This window comes from Neocloeon triangulifer, unplaced genomic scaffold, assembly GCF_031216515.1.
Source record: "Neocloeon triangulifer isolate White Clay Creek 2 clone unplaced genomic scaffold, ASM3121651v1 ptg000014l, whole genome shotgun sequence".
NCBI classification, from domain to species: Eukaryota; Metazoa; Arthropoda; class Insecta; order Ephemeroptera; family Baetidae; genus Neocloeon; species Neocloeon triangulifer.
In genome coordinates this window covers 12,692,833-12,714,965 of record NW_026775556.1, presented here as the reverse complement: position 1 = coordinate 12,714,965, position 22,133 = coordinate 12,692,833, and the positions used below count along the sequence as shown (strand labels likewise).

At 34.1% G+C, this 22,133-nt stretch overlaps 1 protein-coding gene across 3 annotated transcripts in view; it reads left to right on the top strand.

The window, feature by feature from the left end:
- The window catches only part of LOC132200776 (teneurin-m), a 254,189-nt gene that overhangs the window by 54,227 nt on the left and 177,829 nt on the right, over positions 1 to 22,133 (top strand). For all 3 annotated transcript variants that reach the window (XM_059626482.1, XM_059626481.1, XM_059626484.1), the window contains exon 5: positions 17,421 to 17,487. In XM_059626482.1, coding sequence (XP_059482465.1) covers positions 17,421 to 17,487 — 67 coding nt within the window. The remainder of the gene's footprint in view (positions 1 to 17,420; positions 17,488 to 22,133) is intronic.

The window sequence follows — 22,133 nt, the reverse complement described above, 5'->3', positions numbered from 1 at the left end:
AAAATTGCAGGGACGATTATTTGCCAGCGACGCAAAATCTTGTAAAATATACAAAATAAATAGGGTTTGGCCGCTTTAAAATAACATAGCGCTCCGAGAACGTTATTTCATGAACAAAATCATCACAAATTTCTCTGGTTTTTAAAACACATTTTAAACTTTTTTGATTTGTGGTCTCAATCAGACGTTATTTTTTATTTGGGGTTACTTATTTTAATATTTCAAAAACTGGTGCCATTTTGGCCGTTTTAATCAGTTGAAACGAGCCGAGATATATAATTTATTTATATTGAAATGTTGAATTTCAAAAATTTTTTCAAAGACTTTTTTAAAAGTTTGTTATTTATGAAATCAAGGCCTACCCCTTGAAGGACTGAAAATTGCAGGCACGATTATTTGCCAGCGACGCAAAATCTTGTAAAATATACAAAATAAATAGGGTTTGGCCGCTTTAAAATAACATAGCGCTCCGAGAACGTTATTTCATGAACAAAATCATCAAAAATTTCTCTGGTTTTTAAAACACATTTTAAACTTTTTTGATTTGTGGTCTCAATCAGACGTTATTTTTTCTTTGGGGTTACTTATTTTAATATTTTAAAAACTGGTGCCATTTTGGCCGTTTTAATCAGTTGAAACGAGCCGAGAAATATAATTTATTTATATTGAAATGTTGAATTTCGAAAGTTTTTTTTAAACTTTTTTAAAAGTTTGTTATTTATGAAATCAAGGCCTACCCCTTGCAGGACTGAAAATTGCAGGCACGATTATTTGCCAGCGACGCAAAATCTTGTAAAATATACAAAATAAATAGGGTTTGGCCGCTTTAAAATAACATAGCGCTCCGAGAACTTTATTTCATGAACAAAATCATCAAAAATTTCTCTGGTTTTTAAAACACATTTTAAACTTTTTTGATTTGTGGTCTCAATCAGACGTTATTTTTTCTTTGGGGTTACTTATTTTAATATCTTGAAAACTGGTGCCATTTTGGCCGTTTTAATCAGTTGAAACGAGCCGAGAAATATAATTTATTTATATTGAAATGTTGAATTTCGAAAGTTTTTTTTAAACTTTTTTAAAAGTTTGTTATTTATGAAATCAAGGCCTACCCCTTGCAGGACTGAAAATTGCAGGCACGATTATTTGCCAGCGACGCAAAATCTTGTAAAATATACAAAATAAATAGGGTTTGGCCGCTTTAAAATAACATAGCGCTCCGAGAACTTTATTTCATGAACAAAATCATCAAAAATTTCTCTGGTTTTTAAAACACATTTTAAACTTTTTTGATTTGTGGTCTCAATCAGACGTTATTTTTTCTTTGGGGTTACTTATTTTAATATCTTGAAAACTGGTGCCATTTTGGCCGTTTTAATCAGTTGAAACGAGCCGAGAAATATAATTTATTTATATTGAAATGTTGAATTTCGAAAGTTTTTTTTAAACTTTTTTAAAAGTTTGTTATTTATGAAATCAAGGCCTACCCCTTGCAGGACTGAAAATTGCAGGCACGATTATTTGCCAGCGACGCAAAATCTTGTAAAATATACAAAATAAATAGGGTTTGGCCGCTTTAAAATAACATAGCGCTCCGAGAACTTTATTTCATGAACAAAATCATCAAAAATTTCTCTGGTTTTTAAAACACATTTTAAACTTTTTTGATTTGTGGTCTCAATCAGACGTTATTTTTTCTTTGGGGTTACTTATTTTAATATCTTGAAAACTGGTGCCATTTTGGCCGTTTTAATCAGTTGAAACGAGCCGAGAAATATAATTTATTTATATTGAAATGTTGAATTTCGAAAGTTTTTTTTAAACTTTTTTAAAAGTTTGTTATTTATGAAATCAAGGCCTACCCCTTGCAGGACTGAAAATTGCAGGCACGATTATTTGCCAGCGACGCAAAATCTTGTAAAATATACAAAATAAATAGGGTTTGGCCGCTTTAAAATAACATAGCGCTCCGAGAACTTTATTTCATGAACAAAATCATCAAAAATTTCTCTGGTTTTTAAAACACATTTTAAACTTTTTTGATTTGTGGTCTCAATCAGACGTTATTTTTTCTTTGGGGTTACTTATTTTAATATCTTGAAAACTGGTGCCATTTTGGCCGTTTTAATCAGTTGAAACGAGCCGAGAAATATAATTTATTTATATTGAAATGTTGAATTTCGAAAGTTTTTTTTAAACTTTTTTAAAAGTTTGTTATTTATGAAATCAAGGCCTACCCCTTGCAGGACTGAAAATTGCAGGCACGATTATTTGCCAGCGACGCAAAATCTTGTAAAATATACAAAATAAATAGGGTTTGGCCGCTTTAAAATAACATAGCGCTCCGAGAACTTTATTTCATGAACAAAATCATCAAAAATTTCTCTGGTTTTTAAAACACATTTTAAACTTTTTTGATTTGTGGTCTCAATCAGACGTTATTTTTTCTTTGGGGTTACTTATTTTAATATCTTGAAAACTGGTGCCATTTTGGCCGTTTTAATCAGTTGAAACGAGCCGAGAAATATAATTTATTTATATTGAAATGTTGAATTTCGAAAGTTTTTTTTAAACTTTTTTAAAAGTTTGTTATTTATGAAATCAAGGCCTACCCCTTGCAGGACTGAAAATTGCAGGCACGATTATTTGCCAGCGACGCAAAATCTTGTAAAATATACAAAATAAATAGGGTTTGGCCGCTTTAAAATAACATAGCGCTCCGAGAACTTTATTTCAAGAAGGAAATCATCACAAATTGCTCTGGTTTTTAAAACACATTTTAAAGTTTTTTGATTTCTGGTCTCAGTCAGACGTTATTTTTTCTTTGGGGTTACTTATTTTAATATCTTGAAAACTGGTGCCATTTTGGCCGTTTTAATCAGTTGAAACGAGCCGAGAAATATAATTTATTTATATTGAAATGTTGAATTTCGAAAGTTTTTTTTAAACTTTTTTAAAAGTTTGTTATTTATGAAATCAAGGCCTACCCCTTGCAGGACTGAAAATTGCAGGCACGATTATTTGCCAGCGACGCAAAATCTTGTAAAATATACAAAATAAATAGGGTTTGGCCGCTTTAAAATAACATAGCGCTCCGAGAACTTTATTTCATGAACAAAATCATCAAAAATTTCTCTGGTTTTTAAAACACATTTTAAACTTTTTTGATTTGTGGTCTCAATCAGACGTTATTTTTTCTTTGGGGTTACTTATTTTAATATCTTGAAAACTGGTGCCATTTTGGCCGTTTTAATCAGTTGAAACGAGCCGAGAAATATAATTTATTTATATTGAAATGTTGAATTTCGAAAGTTTTTTTTAAACTTTTTTAAAAGTTTGTTATTTATGAAATCAAGGCCTACCCCTTGCAGGACTGAAAATTGCAGGCACGATTATTTGCCAGCGACGCAAAATCTTGTAAAATATACAAAATAAATAGGGTTTGGCCGCTTTAAAATAACATAGCGCTCCGAGAACTTTATTTCATGAACAAAATCATCAAAAATTTCTCTGGTTTTTAAAACACATTTTAAACTTTTTTGATTTGTGGTCTCAATCAGACGTTATTTTTTCTTTGGGGTTACTTATTTTAATATCTTGAAAACTGGTGCCATTTTGGCCGTTTTAATCAGTTGAAACGAGCCGAGAAATATAATTTATTTATATTGAAATGTTGAATTTCGAAAGTTTTTTTTAAACTTTTTTAAAAGTTTGTTATTTATGAAATCAAGGCCTACCCCTTGCAGGACTGAAAATTGCAGGCACGATTATTTGCCAGCGACGCAAAATCTTGTAAAATATACAAAATAAATAGGGTTTGGCCGCTTTAAAATAACATAGCGCTCCGAGAACTTTATTTCATGAACAAAATCATCAAAAATTTCTCTGGTTTTTAAAACACATTTTAAACTTTTTTGATTTGTGGTCTCAATCAGACGTTATTTTTTCTTTGGGGTTACTTATTTTAATATCTTGAAAACTGGTGCCATTTTGGCCGTTTTAATCAGTTGAAACGAGCCGAGAAATATAATTTATTTATATTGAAATGTTGAATTTCGAAAGTTTTTTTTAAACTTTTTTAAAAGTTTGTTATTTATGAAATCAAGGCCTACCCCTTGCAGGACTGAAAATTGCAGGCACGATTATTTGCCAGCGACGCAAAATCTTGTAAAATATACAAAATAAATAGGGTTTGGCCGCTTTAAAATAACATAGCGCTCCGAGAACTTTATTTCAAGAAGGAAATCATCACAAATTGCTCTGGTTTTTAAAACACATTTTAAAGTTTTTTGATTTCTGGTCTCAGTCAGACGTTATTTTTTCTTTGGGGTTACTTATTTTAATATCTTGAAAACTGGTGCCATTTTGGCCGTTTTAATCAGTTGAAACGAGCCGAGATATATAATTTATTTATATTGAAATGTTGAATTTCAAAAGTTTTTTTTAAACTTTTTTAAAAGTTTGTTATTTATGAAATCAAGGCCTACCCCTTGCAGGACTGAAAATTGCAGGGACGATTATTTGCCAGCGACGCAAAATCTTGTAAAATATACAAAATAAATAGGGTTTGACCGCTTTAAAATAACATAGCGCTCCGAGAACTTTATTTCATGAACAAAATCATCAAAAATTTCTCTGGTTTTTAAAACACATTTTAAACTTTTTTGATTTGTGGTCTCAATCAGACGTTATTTTTTCTTTGGGGTTACTTATTTTAATATCTTGAAAACTGGTGCCATTTTGGCCGTTTTAATCAGTTGAAACGAGCCGAGAAATATAATTTATTTATATTGAAATGTTGAATTTCAAAAGTTTTTTTTAAACTTTTTTAAAAGTTTGTTATTTATGAAATCAAGGCCTACCCCTTGCAGGACTGAAAATTGCAGGCACGATTATTTGCCAGCGACGCAAAATCTTGTAAAATATACAAAATAAATAGGGTTTAACCGCTTTAAAATTACATAGCTCTGCGAGAACTTTATTTCAAGAAGGAAATCATCACAAATTTCTCTGGTTTTTAAAACACATTTTAAAGTTTTTTGATTTGTGGTCTCAGTCAGACGTTATTTTTTCTTTGGGGTTACTTATTTTAATATCTTGAAAACTGGTGCCATTTTGGCCGTTTTAATCAGTTGAAACGAGCCGAGATATATAATTTATTTATATTGAAATGTTGAATTTCAAAAGTTTTTTTTAAACTTTTTTAAAAGTTTGTTATTTATGAAATCAAGGCCTACCCCTTGCAGGACTGAAAATTGCAGGCACGATTATTTGCCAGCGACGCAAAATCTTGTAAAATATACAAAATAAATAGGGTTTGACCGCTTTAAAATAACATAGCGCTCCGAGAACTTTATTTCATGAACAAAATCATCAAAAATTTCTCTGGTTTTTAAAACACATTTTAAACTTTTTTGATTTGTGGTCTCAATCAGACGTTATTTTTTCTTTGGGGTTACTTATTTTAATATCTTGAAAACTGGTGCCATTTTGGCCGTTTTAATCAGTTGAAACGAGCCGAGAAATATAATTTATTTATATTGAAATGTTGAATTTCAGAAGTTTTTTTTAAACTTTTTTAAAAGTTTGTTATTTATGAAATCAAGGCCTACCCCTTGCAGGACTGAAAATTGCAGGCACGATTATTTGCCAGCGACGCAAAATCTTGTAAAATATACAAAATAAATAGGGTTTAACCGCTTTAAAATTACATAGCTCTGCGAGAACTTTATTTCAAGAAGGAAATCATCACAAATTTCTCTGGTTTTTAAAACACATTTTAAAGTTTTTTTATTTGTGGTCTCAGTCAGACGTTATTTTTTCTTTAGGGTTACTTATTTTAATATTTTAAAAACTGGTGCCATTTTGGCCGTTTTAATCAGTTGAAACGAGCCGAGAAATATAATCTTGAATTTCGATTTTTTTTTTTATTTTTTAAAAAAGTTTATTATTTATGAAAGATCAGCCATGACACTTATTTTTACGCAGCGCAATCTGATTTTTTTTTTGCTTTCATCTTATTTTGATCCATTCCGTGATTTTATTGAAAATTGAAAAAATGTCGAAGAATAGCTTGAAATTGAAATAAATAATAATAATTCTTACTATGGCCCATAAATAATGGGGAAATTAAATTAAAAGGGATAATTTTGAAGTTTCCAGTGTTCTTTGAGCACCTTGAATTTTATAGTTTATTCCTTTTAATCATGATAAATTATTATCAAAAAACAAATTAAGTTTCGAATTCTTTTTAATTTTAAAGTCAATATAATTTAGTCTTGGTTTTTGAAATTCAATTTCTTTACTTAAAAGTTTGTTTCCAAAGTGGTAAAGAGTATTAACGTAATTTCATCGTTTTGTCAGTCTTTTGCAATTTTAAATATTCATGTATAACAGTCAGACGCTGGAAAATATGAAAATCTCTTTCTATCGCATTATCGTTCTCGTTTGCAAACGTGCATCGCTTTTCAAAGTGTCTCCGCGTTACGCTGCTTTATCGTCTCGCACAAAAGAGCAGCAATTAATTTGCAACAAAAGCGCCCCCGCACACAATTTCGCATGCAAAGAAAAAAGTGGTTAATGCGCGACGAATAAAAAGAGTCGGGCGGCAGCCGAGTTAAAAGTTGTGTGCACTCCCGGCCGCCGCTGTGTGACTTTATTTTATGACAAGCGAGGATTATCTGCCGGCGTGCTAATTGGTACATGAAAAAGATAAATTGCGCCGCAGATTCAGAGAAAAAGGCGTCGTTTCATTATTTTTGACGCACAACAAACAAACGCGCTCACAAAAGCTTGCCGATCCTGCTGTCAGCGCGGTGATACGAACACACAATAACAAAAATAAAATCATACAATAAAGTGCGGAACGTTTGGTTGAAACGTGGATTTGGGCTTTTGAAGAATGGACCATCCGATAATATTATCGCAAAAGTCGACTTCACTGTAGTTAGTTTTTTAAACGAAAAGAGTGAATTTGCTGCCTGAGGGAAAAGCACCAAAATATTGCTTTTTACAAATTTTACGATGTAAAATAAAACGAGAGGAATTCATTTTGTTGAAAATAAAAATTTTAACGGTAAAAATGAAGATTAATTTTTTCAAACCCACTCTGTTCTACTTTGGTGACGATAGAAGAAATAAATTATTTTTATTTTTGCTTTCTACAGCTTTGATTTAAGCACACGTTTTGATGCTTGCAGTTTACCAAACTATAATCTAATGGTCTTTTTAGGTGGTATAAAAGCACACCCAACCAACTCCAGACTTCTCACAGCTCTTGCTTAGAGCAGTGACAGCTCTAAGCTCAGAGCTGCCGAAGCTCCAAGAGAACGTTATGAGAAATTTTTAGAGCAGTGACTGCTCTATCGCAACGTTAGGGACAAATTTGTAGAGCTATCACAGCTCTATGAAAATTCCCATAACGTTAAATTAGAGCTGTAGCAGTTCTTAACTTCGTTGGGTGCAGAGATAAAAAAAAAATATATAAATAAAAAACGAAATGTATGAATACAGTAGAAGTCTTTCAATATTTGTATCTATTTGAAGACAATAATTGTATTACAGATTAAAATAATCTGTCAAGGGGAATTTTTCCAAAAATGTTTCTAGGCGTCACCAATTGACCAGTGCATGAGTGTTGGTGGTCCCTTCTTTGTTTGTCACTTGGAATGGAAACGACAACTCTGTAAACACACTTTTCGCGGCGAATTTGCAGCTGCGAATCAACAAGGAAAGAGTCGAACAGACAAACCAGCAGAGCCGCAGCCATTCTGCCGACGCTCATTGCTCGCTGCGGTTTTGATAATAAACACAGCACACCACCGGCTGCCGCTCCTGTGAAAACACACACAGCACGCGCGCTCCCAATGATTATATTGTTGTTGTTCGGGTGGCGAATTTATTTATGAGTAGGTGCACAGCGCAAATTAGTTTCAACAACCGACACTTGCTCGTTGATTTACGACCAACAACTGCTCGCGCCATGCCGACGACGCCACTTTTGAGGTTTCTGATTAATTTCGTATTATTGTGCCTGAACTGGTGAAAATGTGCTAATGAACATCGACATTTGCTAACCGACAACTACTGAGAGTTGCCATAATAATATTGCCCTTTGGAATGATTTGTTTTAAATGCAACGGTGCATTTACAAGCCATCAAGATACAGCAGTGTGTGAAATCTAGACAGACGACTACCAACATGATTAAACAATCGTTATTATTTATGAAAAAAATTTTAGCCCTCACAAAAAAGTAAACATTTAAATTAGTATTAGGTTTAAAAAAATTACATGATAACATAAAAATATACATTAAAACCAATTGACCTATAAAAATAAGATTTTATGTTACGAATACATTAATTTTTTGTTCAATCTTTATAAATGAAACTTCATTATTTATTATGCAATTATATTAATAATATATAATTTTTATTTTATCAAAACTATTTGAATGAAATGAATTTAAAATTTTAATTTTTAAGGTCAGTCCTAAAATTTCAATTAGTAGACAACAATTTACAACAAATTTAGAGATAATTAAATTATTACTTTTACATCGTCCTTAATACAAAGATACAAACAAAATATAAAAACTTGCTAGCCTTTTAGCATCAAGTTTGAATTTTTGTATCACATGTGCATCAAATTTCATCGAGGGAACGCCGCTCATGGTTTGTGTGTTTTGTGGGAGCATCTCTGCTTTTCAGCAAACAAATGCTGACGAAGCGCTCCTCCATCAGCGGCGGTGGCTTTAATTGTTAATTAGCAATTGTGCTAGGGCGGAGTACTGCGCGCGCCGCAATAATTTCCAATTTGCATATTCCGTCCGGCGGCAAAAACAGCGTAAACAGCCGGCAAAATATACGCTACATTTTCAGCGGCGATTGGAAAGGAAAAAATGGGCAAACACGCACTTTCGCACGTACTTGGTCGCCTGTTTATGATCGCACAAGCGGATAATATGCACGCACCCTTCACGCCACACCACTTTTTGCGGTTTGTTTTTTGGTTGATTGTGTGTGAAAGGCAAAAAACATTTTTCACTTAAAAATTATTTTTGTCAACGCCTGGAAATTATGTAAATCGCCGCACTCTCCTGGCGAGCAGGTTGCATAGCTCTGAACAGAAAAAAATTATATTTCAATTTTATTAAATCTTATATTAATTTACTTTTTCTCAACAAACTTTATTTGTTGTGGGTTGTGGATAAGTAGAATAAAAACTTTTTATTTAAATTAACTGAAAAACCAAAATTTTGGATCATAAATCAAATATTTTTTTCATTTATTTAATTATTAACACTAGACACCTTTGCCCCATGCAGGTAGCAAACTAAAAAAAATTTAAAAAAAAAAAGGAAAAATACCAATGGTTTTTAAAATTATTTTTAGCTTCCTTAATGCTTTAACAAAAATGATTTTTTTTTCTTTGTTAATCAAAATTATTTGTAAAACTTTGGTGTCATTCTTTAATCCTTGTGTTCCGTCGCTACGAATTTGAAAAACAAAAATTCGATTCAGCCAATATAAGCGTGCTGTGGGCACACGACTCATTCGCTCATGGTTTTGGCATTCATAATTTCGGTGTTGTTCGCGGCGTGGTGACCGCTGACCGTTGCCAGATATTAGTCATCGCCGGTCTATTATCCAAATACCGCAGAGGCCGAAAAACAATGTGTCATTCTATTTTTGCCGCGCTCGGAATGCTGCACGCCGCGAATACTCGGCTAATTTTGAAAGCGCGTGTAGCGCGAATCCTCTCTTTCTCCCTCTTTGAACTCGCGCGCGCGTTTCACAGCTAATTGATCCCTTTGTGTTGCCGCTCGGCGGCAATTAACCGATCGGATGCAAAAAGTGCACCGAGCGGATTAATTTATTGGCTGAGTGCACCTTGGAATTAACTGCCGGATTAAACGGTCGGACCAAGCACGAGAGAGAGAAATTCAGCCCGTGTCGTAAATAGCGCCGCCGCACCGCGCCGTTCATTTTGCAGCGGTCATTTGCGCTGAATAATTGCCTGCGAAGTATGCAAGATGCTCGGACAACGTGGCCGCCGCACATTAATTTTCTTCAAAGAGAATTAAATAAGGCGCGCGGCCTTTAATGCTTGATCGCATAGCAAACGCACGCACCCCACAGACCACCACACAAACAACGCGCCCCTTGATATTTTCCGGTTTAATTATGTGCAGCCGTACCCAAGCTAGGTGCTTTTTGCTGATTCTCTGTCCTGGAGCAAGCCAGGCATTCAGCTATTGAATTTTAATGCGTTTTTGAGCATTATGCAAAATAAGAATCATAATATTTTAACTGAAAAAAAATTGAACATAAAAACAACAATTTTTTAATTCGAGAAAGGTTTGGACTGAAGAGCTGCTTTGCAATTCAGTCCACTTTTAATTTAAATTTTACAAAATTAAAATACATCAATATTTTCATGTGATTTATTTACTTTTACTAAAAACATTGTTAAGGCCTTGTGACAAGTGTAATTTTATTTGAATTTTTTTTAGAGTGTGCAGAATGTTCAAAGTATAGCATTTTACATTGCTACAATAATTCTCCTTCAACGGCAGCAAAACTCAAAATGGTATAATTAATATATGTTAATTTTTAATTTCATAGTATGTTCAAAGTATTTATGCTTAATGCATTCATTAACAAATGTCTATCTCTAGAGAATGAAAATTATTTTCTTATCTTCAGAATTATTCATTACGATCATAGTTCTACCTAATATTAGCTTAATAATTAAATTTTTTTTTTTCAAATTTTGCATACTTCACAGTTTGCGAGCCAGAGATAAAAAAGTTATTTAGCAAAAATAACCAAAATAACTATCAGAGAATGAAATTATGTTTAAAAAATGCAATATTAATAATATGGCTGATGTAGGAAAGCAGCGACAACTTATTCGAATAGGAATCGTGCATTTAGAGAAAAAGAAATGACGAGGCATTTGCTGTTTGTGTGTAAACTTAATCTGCCAACATGCCTCACGCTCACTTAACCAAAAGCTATTTGGCTGGTCGCGGAGCAGAAAAAACGATGCGAGCGCGTGCTCGCGTCGCGACCGCGAATTTATTTTTTATTTCGATTTGGCAAGCAAAACTCATTCTTTGCGAGTTTGTCATCGCAAAAAGGGTGAAACACGCGCAAAAGAGACGAGCGGGGGATCTTTCTCGTGAAAGAAGAGCTCGCATACATTAGGCAACCTGCCTCTCTGACATCCATCATCATCAACTTGATGTTCTTTTTCAGAGATGTAACCACATTCAAAGGAACAAACTCGCTCTTTTATCCACCGACCTGCCCGTGCCTGCCGGCGAACCTCGCGTGAATCTTTTTCGCACCCGGTGCGCGTTCTTTTGTTGCGAATGGAGGAAAAAGGGTTGCATGGCTTCAGGCGAAAGAAAACATCACTGACAGAAGTCCTCGCGGCTAACTCGATTAATTCTGCGGATTATTATGCTCTTCTATATTCTCAGGAATTAAATTAAATTGCGAGTAAAACAGCCAATAGTTCTGTAAAAAAAATCTGGAGAAACTTGAAGAAATTATAATTTTTATTTTTAAATATTTAAATGTAATTGGGGGTAAAAAAATTAATTTTCTGTTCCTTTATATTATTTTAACCTGTCATAATTGTAGATCTTTATTTTTATTTACACTTTGAAGCAAATGAAAAATGGCAAAATTCCACAAATGGTGCACAACACGTCGAATCAGCAGCTGCAATATTTTGCGCAGCGCTCCATTCTGGCGGCCCCGTGATAAATTTCAATCGGGCAGATGTTGCAAATCACTGGACTGCAGTGAAGTGTCATTCTCACCTGACACCACCATTAATCTACTCGGCGGGGCCTCACATGCGCTGCCGCCGCCGGGCCATTCAAGGTGTCCGGTCTTTGCCCGGCTGCACCGAGCGTTTACGGATCTTTTTCATCCATCCAGAGACAGACAGACGTGGGCGCCGACACCAGGCTTCACTTTTTCTCTCAAAAAGGCGCCTGCCAAAGGTGTCGACGGGGAGGGTTTCTTAAATTAAATCTCAGGCCGAGCTGCTCTTTTGACTTATTGGCCTTCGGGAGATTGTTCAGACAGGTGCACTGGAATTGCTCTCTGTGGCCAGCGTGTGCTGCGAACTCAAATGAACTCGCTTGATCTACGAAAGAATGATCTAAGTGTCAATATTTGTAATTGTATAAACTTACAATTTTGAAAATTATTTAACAATATTGCTAATTTGTATAACGTTAATCCAATTTTTTAAACAATCATACTTTATTAAATAATTTTAAATTATTTATTTATTTCTTTTCTAAATTATTGGTTAATTTAAAAAATTTAATTATTTATTTTTTCCCATATTATTTAAAATCTTTCATAAGAATTATGTGATCAAAAAATTAGTAACGTTAAAAAATAAATTGCTTTTTTATTGTAAATTTGTAAATAAAATAAAATCTCTTGAAATCCAAAATGCTCTATGTATCTGTATGAAAGCAATTAGATATTGAATATTTCGAGTGATCTTTGGAACTTACATTATTAAATTCCAATGCAATTATGTCTAATGAAATTGAAAGTTACAAAAAAAATGTTTATTTCTATTGTTTTAATTTCATTTTTATACTGTATTTATCAAATGAATGAATTATGAGCTTCATCGGGTGAAGAGAACCTAAAATTTACAATTAGGAGAAGGGAATATCAGCAAAATTTACATCGACTTTGTGGGAAATGCCCATTATTCGTTCCAGATAGAAGAGGAAATCTGTGTAGTGACGAATGGTGGTGCATTATTAATGTTGGCCAGCCGTTTTGTCAGTTATCAGCGGCGCAGCATTTATTATTCAAAACATCCGCGGCTGCCTTCCAATAGATTTCGATTGATTCAATTTGGTCGCTGGTTCATCGAGTGCCGCGGGGCAAAGAGTGGCTTTGGGCGTTGCATGTGTGTGTTGGATATATTTGTATATTTCATGACAAGCCGCCATTTATTAGCAGCAGCCGCTCCCGAATCATTTCTCATTCCGGCTGAATGACAAATAGGGCCGGCGCTAGTGCAGCTGCCGCACACTCTTTGCCCGTTTAATCTCTCAAATTATTGCGCTGCTGCAGTGGAATTATTATTAATAAATACAAATTATCCCCGTCTGCGAATTTTTCACGTGTCACACCAGGCACAATTTTTTCTTGCGCCGATTAATTGAGTTTTTCACGGAAAGGAAAGGGGGTGGCAAAGAAATGCGGGGGTGCAGCGATTGTAAATTATCGTTTGAATTAGTCAGTCGTGCAGTAAGTCACAATTAAAATCTCAATTGCGCTCGCCTTTTTTCCTTTCCGACGCCTTTTCCCGTCCCCTCGTGTAATTTGTTTCAATTTTGCACGCTTCATTTTTCACTCACCAAATCTCTGATGTCTCGCATTGTGCTGCACGATTCATTGTTTTTCCTCCCTCCTCGTAGAGCCGGTCTAATTTCCGATTTGTTGTTTTTTACCGCTCCTTTCGTCTGAGACGTGCGTTTTGTTCTCTCCAGCGCTTTCATCAACACCGCTTCAAATCGAAATGCCAGCGTGGCCATCAATTACAGACAAACGTGCACTTTAATTTCGATGTCGCTGCTCACACGCATTCTTGCTGGCATTTGCACGCGAGATGTTTCGCTCACACAAAATCAATTTGATATGGTGTGTTGTCTAGAATAAAAATTAAACTAATATTATAAAATTAAAAGCTTAATAAACTTAATATTTTCATTACGTGCTTTATTTCTGTTTATTTGAAGATTAAATCTTATTTTATTTTCTAAATTTTAGAATTGATATACATAGGTTTTATTACAACAGGATTTGCAATAACGAACGTAAAGGCAGTTGAATATTTTATTTTAAATAATGTTATAATCAATTTAAATTATTTATTTCAATGCGACTGATCATAATCTTATAAAAATTTAAAAATAATTATATCTTGGAAAACCTCAGTCTTAAGTTGAAAAGTTATAAAATATAAATACTTACATAATTATTTGACCATTAAATTGGTTTCAATAAATAGCATTCTTCTGAGAATAAAAAAAGCATTTGATGCTTTTCAATTTTAACAAATATTTTGCAAAAAATCAACTTTTAATACTAAAGCTGTGAGAAAAATTTAATGTTATGTGCATTATTTAATCGTTTTCAATCAATAAATGTGGTCATTTGATCCACCCTTCTATACATTCTATATCTACTTATCCTCTGGTCCCAATCTCTCCACCCAGGTCCACGATCATTATTATTATTCAAGCTTTCATTCTCCCAGGCCGACTAACAAAAGGTTCCAATTTCAGGGGGTCTCAAATGCAATAGTAATAATAATACATGGGAAATTAATTACGCTCTGCAAGCGGAGTTTAACTTTTGAGAGGAGATTCCCTTTGTTGTGGTTCCCACAGCAGAGAGAGAGGATGAGAGTGAGTGAGTAGGCGAAAGTGGTTCCACGCAGAACCAACTTGGCCATTCGGTTTGGCGGTGACTTTCTTACAAAATTTGAGCCAAACTTCGGTTGTATAATATTGAACTTTCAGGATTCCCCCTTATTAAAATAATAAAATCAAATGTAAGTTTATAATTAGTTTTATTTAAAAAGAAAAAAAATTTCCTGTGCTGCTGTGATTAGATTGACCTTGTACAATCTCTAATCTAAAGCAGTTTGGTAAATTATTTAACTATAATAAATAAGCTGCTTCGGATGCTCAATATATTTGACACAGGGCGTTCCGAATGAGTTATTAAAGACGCGCACACTGAATTCCCGTTCGCTCTTTCATTTTCCTAGCACGGCCTGTCATTACCTGGCTACCTATTAATAGGGCGTTTTAACACCTGCCTCGCTCGTAAATAGCAGAAGAAAGACCGAGACCGACCCTTATCGCTCACTTATCTACTGGGTGAACGCAGGTATCACGGCGTAGATGGAGTCCTGATTACCCGACCTGACGAGCGCCTCCGTCTCTCTAAGCATCTAATTAGCCCACGAAGGAGCGTGATGTTGATGAAACTGAAAAAAATACGACCTGAGGACGCAGAAATAACAACACAGTACGCGCGCCGACGGCAGAAATAACAGAGATAGAAAAAAGTCCGTCTGTTTTCCTTGTTCGAGAGATAGAGCAGCCCAATCAAAGACAAAACTAGGAGTTGGGCGATCATAACATAATTATAGGGGACAGATGAAAATGCAGGACAGATAAAATGCTTTTTTGTTCCTGTCTAGGGAAGTGTTAAAAAGTAAAAAGTTTTTTACTTTTCTCGACTGACAATATTCAATTTAATTTGAATTGTATTAATTTTTTTAATTAATAACTTAAAGCTATATTTTGAATATAAATCTTTAGTGCAAAACATTAATTTTATATTTTTCCCTACATATTTTTTATGTTCGCTTTTATTACTATGAAAATATGTTTTTTTTTTATTTTGTAAAAAAATATTTTATTTAATTTATTTTAATTACATTTATAAATTATAGAAAATTATATTGAGAATTGGGACTCCCCGTGTATTTGTTGTTCATTCACGCATAAAATAAAAATAAATTAAAATTTGTGTTCATCTAGGTGTGATTAATTTGTTTGTAAAGACTGACTTAGTTGCTCATAACGTCTCTGTCATGTTTGCATCATGTACTGAATCTGTTAATATTTAAATTGTTTTGATGGCTGCTTAAGAAGGAGAATTCAACTATTTTTCACTGCCCGGTTGAGCTGCGATGTGAGGCAGAGAACGATAAAATATATTTTATCATGCGGCGAAATGACAAGCCAGCCGTCGGATTAGTCCCGGGCCGTTCCAGCGCGGCGAGAGCAGCTCGCAGTCTTTGTTCTTGCTGCTGGACGCGCGCATTTTAAGCCTCTTACGGCCCCTTGTGACTGACCCCTGCGGTCTGCAAAATCCTCCCCTTTCATGCAGAGGGATGAAGCATTTGCGAAAAATGGGAATATCAATTTGCGTGCTGGCTGCTGCGGAAAAAAATCATAATCACCCCGCTCTGAGCTGCGGCAATCTCCTCGCAAAATGAACTTTCCGGGAGTTTGGACTCGCAAATAATTAATGTGGCCCCGAATTTCCAGCTCCAGCCTGCGTGGATTATGTTTTAGTTTAGATTCAAAACTCCATCCATTTTATTGCGAGTCGTATTTTTTGACTAGTTGGTTCTAATCCAAAGTGCTGCTCACACATCAAAATACTTTTATTTAGGCAAAATTTTGCACCACAAATTCGGAAAAAACTTTGTGAAAGCATTATTTTTCAAATTAAAAAAAATAAATCAGTTGCTGAAAATAATCTGCCTTTTTTTGTTATTCTGTTTCACTTTAAAGCAAACCAAAATTTGCAAGCCACCGCAAATAACGCCATGGGGGATGGGAAATTAAAGAATGGGCCGCGCACGCTTATCAGGCGGAGTAACTAAATTATGAAAGAGAAAATGGCTTGCATAAAGAACGAGATAACAAACAATTTTACCTGCCGCCTGTTTGCGGCCAGCACAATAAAAGTGCCGGATAAAAGCACGGCAGAGGAAGAAAGCAGAGCGTGCAGATAAAAAGAGGAAAAAAAGGCTGCTGCGCCACTTTTTTTGATAAATTTACTACACGAAAATATCCTTTGTTGAAATGTTTTGTGGCTTATTTTTTCATCACGCTCGGCGCCAGGCATGAGAAGGTAGCACACAAATTTATTGGCGCGTTTCATTTATCAACCCAGTTTTGCGCCAGCCTGTCATGAAGTATCATGCGAAAAATAAGTGGGTGACAAAACAATGGGGAAAAATTGAACTCCCTAATGTAAATTTTATATACCCAAGAAATGGCACATTAAAAAAGCTGATAACAAATAATTATTAATTTCATGTTTAAAAAAATGAAACTCCTGTTGAAGCTGAATAATGGATTTTCTTCATTTCCCATCCATTCTGGCAACCTGGAAGACTCTTCTCTTTTTCTCGCAGGTCCACATTTGAGCCGAGAGCAATATTACTCTTGTCAATAGGAAAATGTCAACATGACGTTTTTGCCGGCGTTCTGTCTGCGCTCGGCAAACGTAATGGAAAAGCTGCCTCACCTGTTCATGTGACAGATTTTTGATAACCTCTCCGCTTTTCACGATCAGCAGCAGCGCGACTGGTATTGTCTTAAAATCGACGCCCCATTGATTTTCTTTAATGATCTCTGCAGAGAGCTTTTCAGCCAGTGTTAAAAGAGAGTTTGCTCCGTTCATTGCGTCGAAGCTCGAATTGGCCAAATTTGTCAAACGCCATAGGCGTGCCCTCGAGACGCGACAAAAGTGATTTTCGCGCCTGTTATTTTCTTTCCACTTTGCACGTCGGGCACAAAAATTAATTTGGGAATTGAATCTTTTGCTCCAGGTGAACGGCAGCACCATGGAAAGATCGACATATCGCAACACGGCCTCTAGAACACACGCTCATCACGGTGAGTACAAAGTTCAATTATGTATTTTTCCGCCTTTAATCATTATGAGTGCCGATTCGTGGATTTGAATTTCTCATTAATTCAGTTCATTCTGGAATTGAAAGTGACATTTAATATCTTTTTATATAGTAAAATCAACTCCTATCATCATTTGAATATTGATTTTCAAATGGATGAAAATTGTTATAATATTACTATTAATTTTTTTTTTTTTTTTTGCTTTTACATCCTACAGTTCTAATGTCTGGTGATTTTCATAATATTTAAGAAATCCTGACGATTTTATAATGCGGGATAAAGTTGAGTTAGCACTTCAATATTGAAGTCAAAAGAAAACAAAAACAAGAAGTGAATTGAAATCTATAGCCACATTTTATTTGTTGTCCGCTGAATATCAAATTTTAAAGTTGAATAACGTTAATTTTTTTTAGAAACATAACATTTTTTCATCCACTGATATAATCCTTTTTTTAAATAATTAATTAATTCAAAATTATTGGTTTTAGATTCTAAATTAATAATGTAAGAAATGTATTGTTAAGCGTAGATTTAACATTAAATTATAATTTGTTGAAATGAAAAATTACTTTGAAGATTATTATTATAAACTAATGTAAGTTCTTTGTCTTGAAAATTATTTATACATAAATTTCTTGATGGTGCATATGAGAACTTTTGAAATACTTTTTTGCAATTGAATTTAAACAATCAATTATTTTACATAATATAAGTAACGTCAAAAAAAAATTTCATCCTTCTATCTAATATAAATAACATAATTATACCTTGAAACATTATTTTAAGCGTGCCTAAAATTACGTTATGTACCGTTAACAACAATAATTAGCCTTTAACCCAGCCGGAGTAACAAGAGCCGAAGTGAAATTCAAGACGAGCTAGAATAATTTGCGCAACGCTCTTTTCCTCTCTTTATCATTAATAATTCTCACCTGCCGCTTTTCTCCTCGTCGGCGGCGGCACCAAATCTCTTTTTCTGCCGCTCGCCTCCTCATTATCCCTGCTGCGTGTCATTAGGCTTTTGTTTATTACGCGCGGAGCACAACAAAGTTTTGCATTTCAATGTCGCTCGCTCTCTCTCTCTCGCTAGCGAAAATAATAATAATAAAGCAGGCAAAACAAGCAACGGCAGAACAAACGGAGCAACTTTTTGGACGGAAAACGCGCGCGCCTGTGCCATATTATAATTAGCCATCCGCGCGCTACTTTGTGGCTTAAAATTGCATTACAACTCCCCAGAGGGTGAAACGAACAATTCTCCAGCCGCGAAGCAGCCAAATTTTTAATCTTTTTATTGCTGATATTTTTGCGTTCACCTTTACCATAACGTTGCTATTTTGCCTGATTCTTTGCGGTTGGTGAGTTATGTTTAGAGTGGAACATGCTCACATTTTTCATTTTGCGCAAGCTTAAAATTTAAAACCACAGTACTTATTAATATTGTAATCAAATTATTAAAAGAACAATATTTTCTCATATTTTTAAATAAAATATTTAAATCAGCATTTAATTCTTTATCTTATTATAAATTATTTATTTTTTATATTTTTAATCACATTTTTGGCAGCTAATTTAAATTTAGACATGTTACGGATAAATGCTCTCTATTTATCGCTGTTTATATTAGATAAACCAAAAATATAAATTTATAATTTTGTGTTTCCTAATTATTGAACTATTGATAGGGGTAAATTCCATTAATTTTTCATTATTTTTTCTACATTTTTATTTATATTGATTACTCTTCGCAATTCATTAAAGATAAAATCTCTAGTAAAATTTGTCCCATTAGCAGAGAGTTTATCTTAACTATCAGAGATTTACTATAGAGATTATCCTTATTGTTTATTGGCTAAAACGTCGGCAGGGTATATTTTTGAGACTCTACCTAAGCACAAACACCAATTATAATGAAATAATTCATCTCTTAAGGCTATAACCATTAACTGAAGAATAAAAATTAAACAAAATCTCATTTTGAGCCAAAAATTTAAATAAACAATTAATACTCTCTGGAAACAATTATTACTGTTAACTAATTTCACTACTGATTTTAGGTGTTCAAAGATCTACAGATTATTTTTCTTTGTATTCGTACCGTCAAATATTATGTAACAAAATTTGTACCACTAAGATTTTGAGCAAAATTATTCTGTGATTTAAAATCAATGTACAATCCAGATTTCAAAAACTGTCGTTCAAATAAGTCGTCAACAATACAAAATGATAGTAAATTAATTAGTAATTTGAAGCCAATACGTTGTTGAAAAAATACCGCATAATATTAAGTATCCAAATATAATTATTTTAAATTCAACGTCATGTTGAAATTAACTTAAGGGTATGATGGGATCATGGGTATGATTCATTAAACACAACTATTCATTGTCATACAACTTCACATCAACATTTTTAAGGACTAAATTTTAATTCTCAAAATTGTATATTTGAAATTTAATACACCTAAAATTAAATATATGTAAATAATTCACTTTTTTGTAAAATCAATTTAAATTATTGATTATTGTCAGTAAAAGCTTAAGCAAAACTATCAAATCAACAATCAACTTTGATGTTTGAATTGAATCTAATCAGCTTGATGTTCAATCTCTTTCATTTAGATACCTTTCTAAACTTTTCAATATCTATCGGAAAACATTTTTTTTTTTATACAAAAAAATTACGAGATAAATAGTTGTCAAGCAAAAAATATCACACACAATAGTTATATTCCATCGGGAACGCTATCATGAAAGTGGAGGAGAAGAAGCAAGAGTTTGCGAGAAGAGAGTGAGGCATCGAGCGGTGCTTCAGAAATGGTGAAACAAGTCGGCGGTGGAGCACTCGCTGGCTCGTTCATTCGCCCGTCGATGCAAGAAAAACCACTGTCTGACGGTTGGCTGGCTCGACTCGTATAACATAAGTGCAGGTCAAATATTGGTGAACCATATTACGGCTAGAAGCTGCAACTTTTCATCTCTGATGATGAAGAAGAAGCGCCGGCCGCGTTCTCTGCAAGCGCTGCTGGGGGAAGAAGAGAGGGAAACATATCCATCAAGATAATTTGTTTACGCGGAAAAGCCGCCGGTCGGAAATTATCGTTTCTAAACTCACTCCAGTGGCGGATTCTCAATCCTAATGCACTTTTTAATTAAGTTTCTTTCCCGCGCATTTTTCCGATTCAGCAAAAAGTTAAGCCTCGGAGGGGTTTCAAAAACGCTTGCGCAAAAAAGAGCGATTTGCATGAGTTCGTCTCTTTCTCTCTCTGCACTCCATAAAAAAATCACCACACGCAGCACTTTTTCGCGAATAATGTCTCTCGCCTCGCAGAGGAAAGATATTAAATTATCCTGCTTCTCCGCAGAGAGTGATTTATTCCTCAATCTACGAGGAAATAATTACATCGGAAAAAGTTCTCCACGTCGAAAGTTTTCACCGTCAGCATTCATCTCAATCCAACGGTCGTTTTGCAAATTGATAAACAAAACTCGGTGCAAAAAATAAATACAAACCAGGCACTTTTTGCGCACCCACTCGCGCCTCTTTTTACACCGGCAGGTGCCAAAGCAGCAGCTAATCCGGCGTGTCCCGCGTGTCCCCTCGATAATTGCACGTTGGCCGGTTCGGCACGTCAGTCACGAGGCTGCGAGGCCATTTTTCCGCCCATTCCATTACTGATTACGGCCGGGCAACACTCGGATCCAATAGCCGTCCGTGACCATTAAGAAGGCAATGTCATCTGCCGAGATGCCGCACGCATTACACCCGAGAGGCAATCTCATCTCGGCGCGCGCTGTTTTTCCTGTAATTATACCTGAGGTGCCGGACGCCGCTCGTTAAAATGGTAATAATATTGCTGCACACGCTGCTTGCCTCCTTTTCACTGCGACCAAATTGTCAAATGCACTTTCCTTGTTGTAAGCATTGTGAGCAAGCAATTCCTTACTTTCCGTTGTTTTTTTAATTTTATCATCATAATTTTTAAATCAATATAATAAAATCATATAATGTCAGAACTAAAGTTGGGGAGATAAAATGCTTTATGATATTACAAATCTTTCTACCAAGAGGTGTTGTAAAAAAATTTAGTTAAAAAAAATTAAAAAAATAAAAACATTTATAATTATTTTTAACACAATTATAACAATACATTAAATTTTTATATTTCTTTTACAATAAAATATCATAGAGTTTTATAATTGTATTATGTTATTTTTTTAATAATTTATTTAAAAAGTATGGTACTTTAAGCAAAACATTAATGGCATTACGTATAACCAATTTATAAATTATTTAAATAAACAGAGATCTAGTGTGCAGCGATCATAGTGTCTAGTAATGCCAACATATATACGATTGTATCCGTTGCTTTTCTATTCATTTCATTATTTGAATATTTTACAAACACTACTTTGTTAATTTTATATCCATTTATTTTTATCGTTTATTTCTCCACATTGTTTTACAAATTCATTATTAACATTCTATTGTTCAAAACAATTTATATGCCAACAAGAGGTATTTAAATTACTAAAAATGATTCAAATTCAAAATCTTTTCACTTCAATTACATTTTACCGTGAATATTTATATACTGCGGTTAATTATAATCCCATGGTAGCAAATAT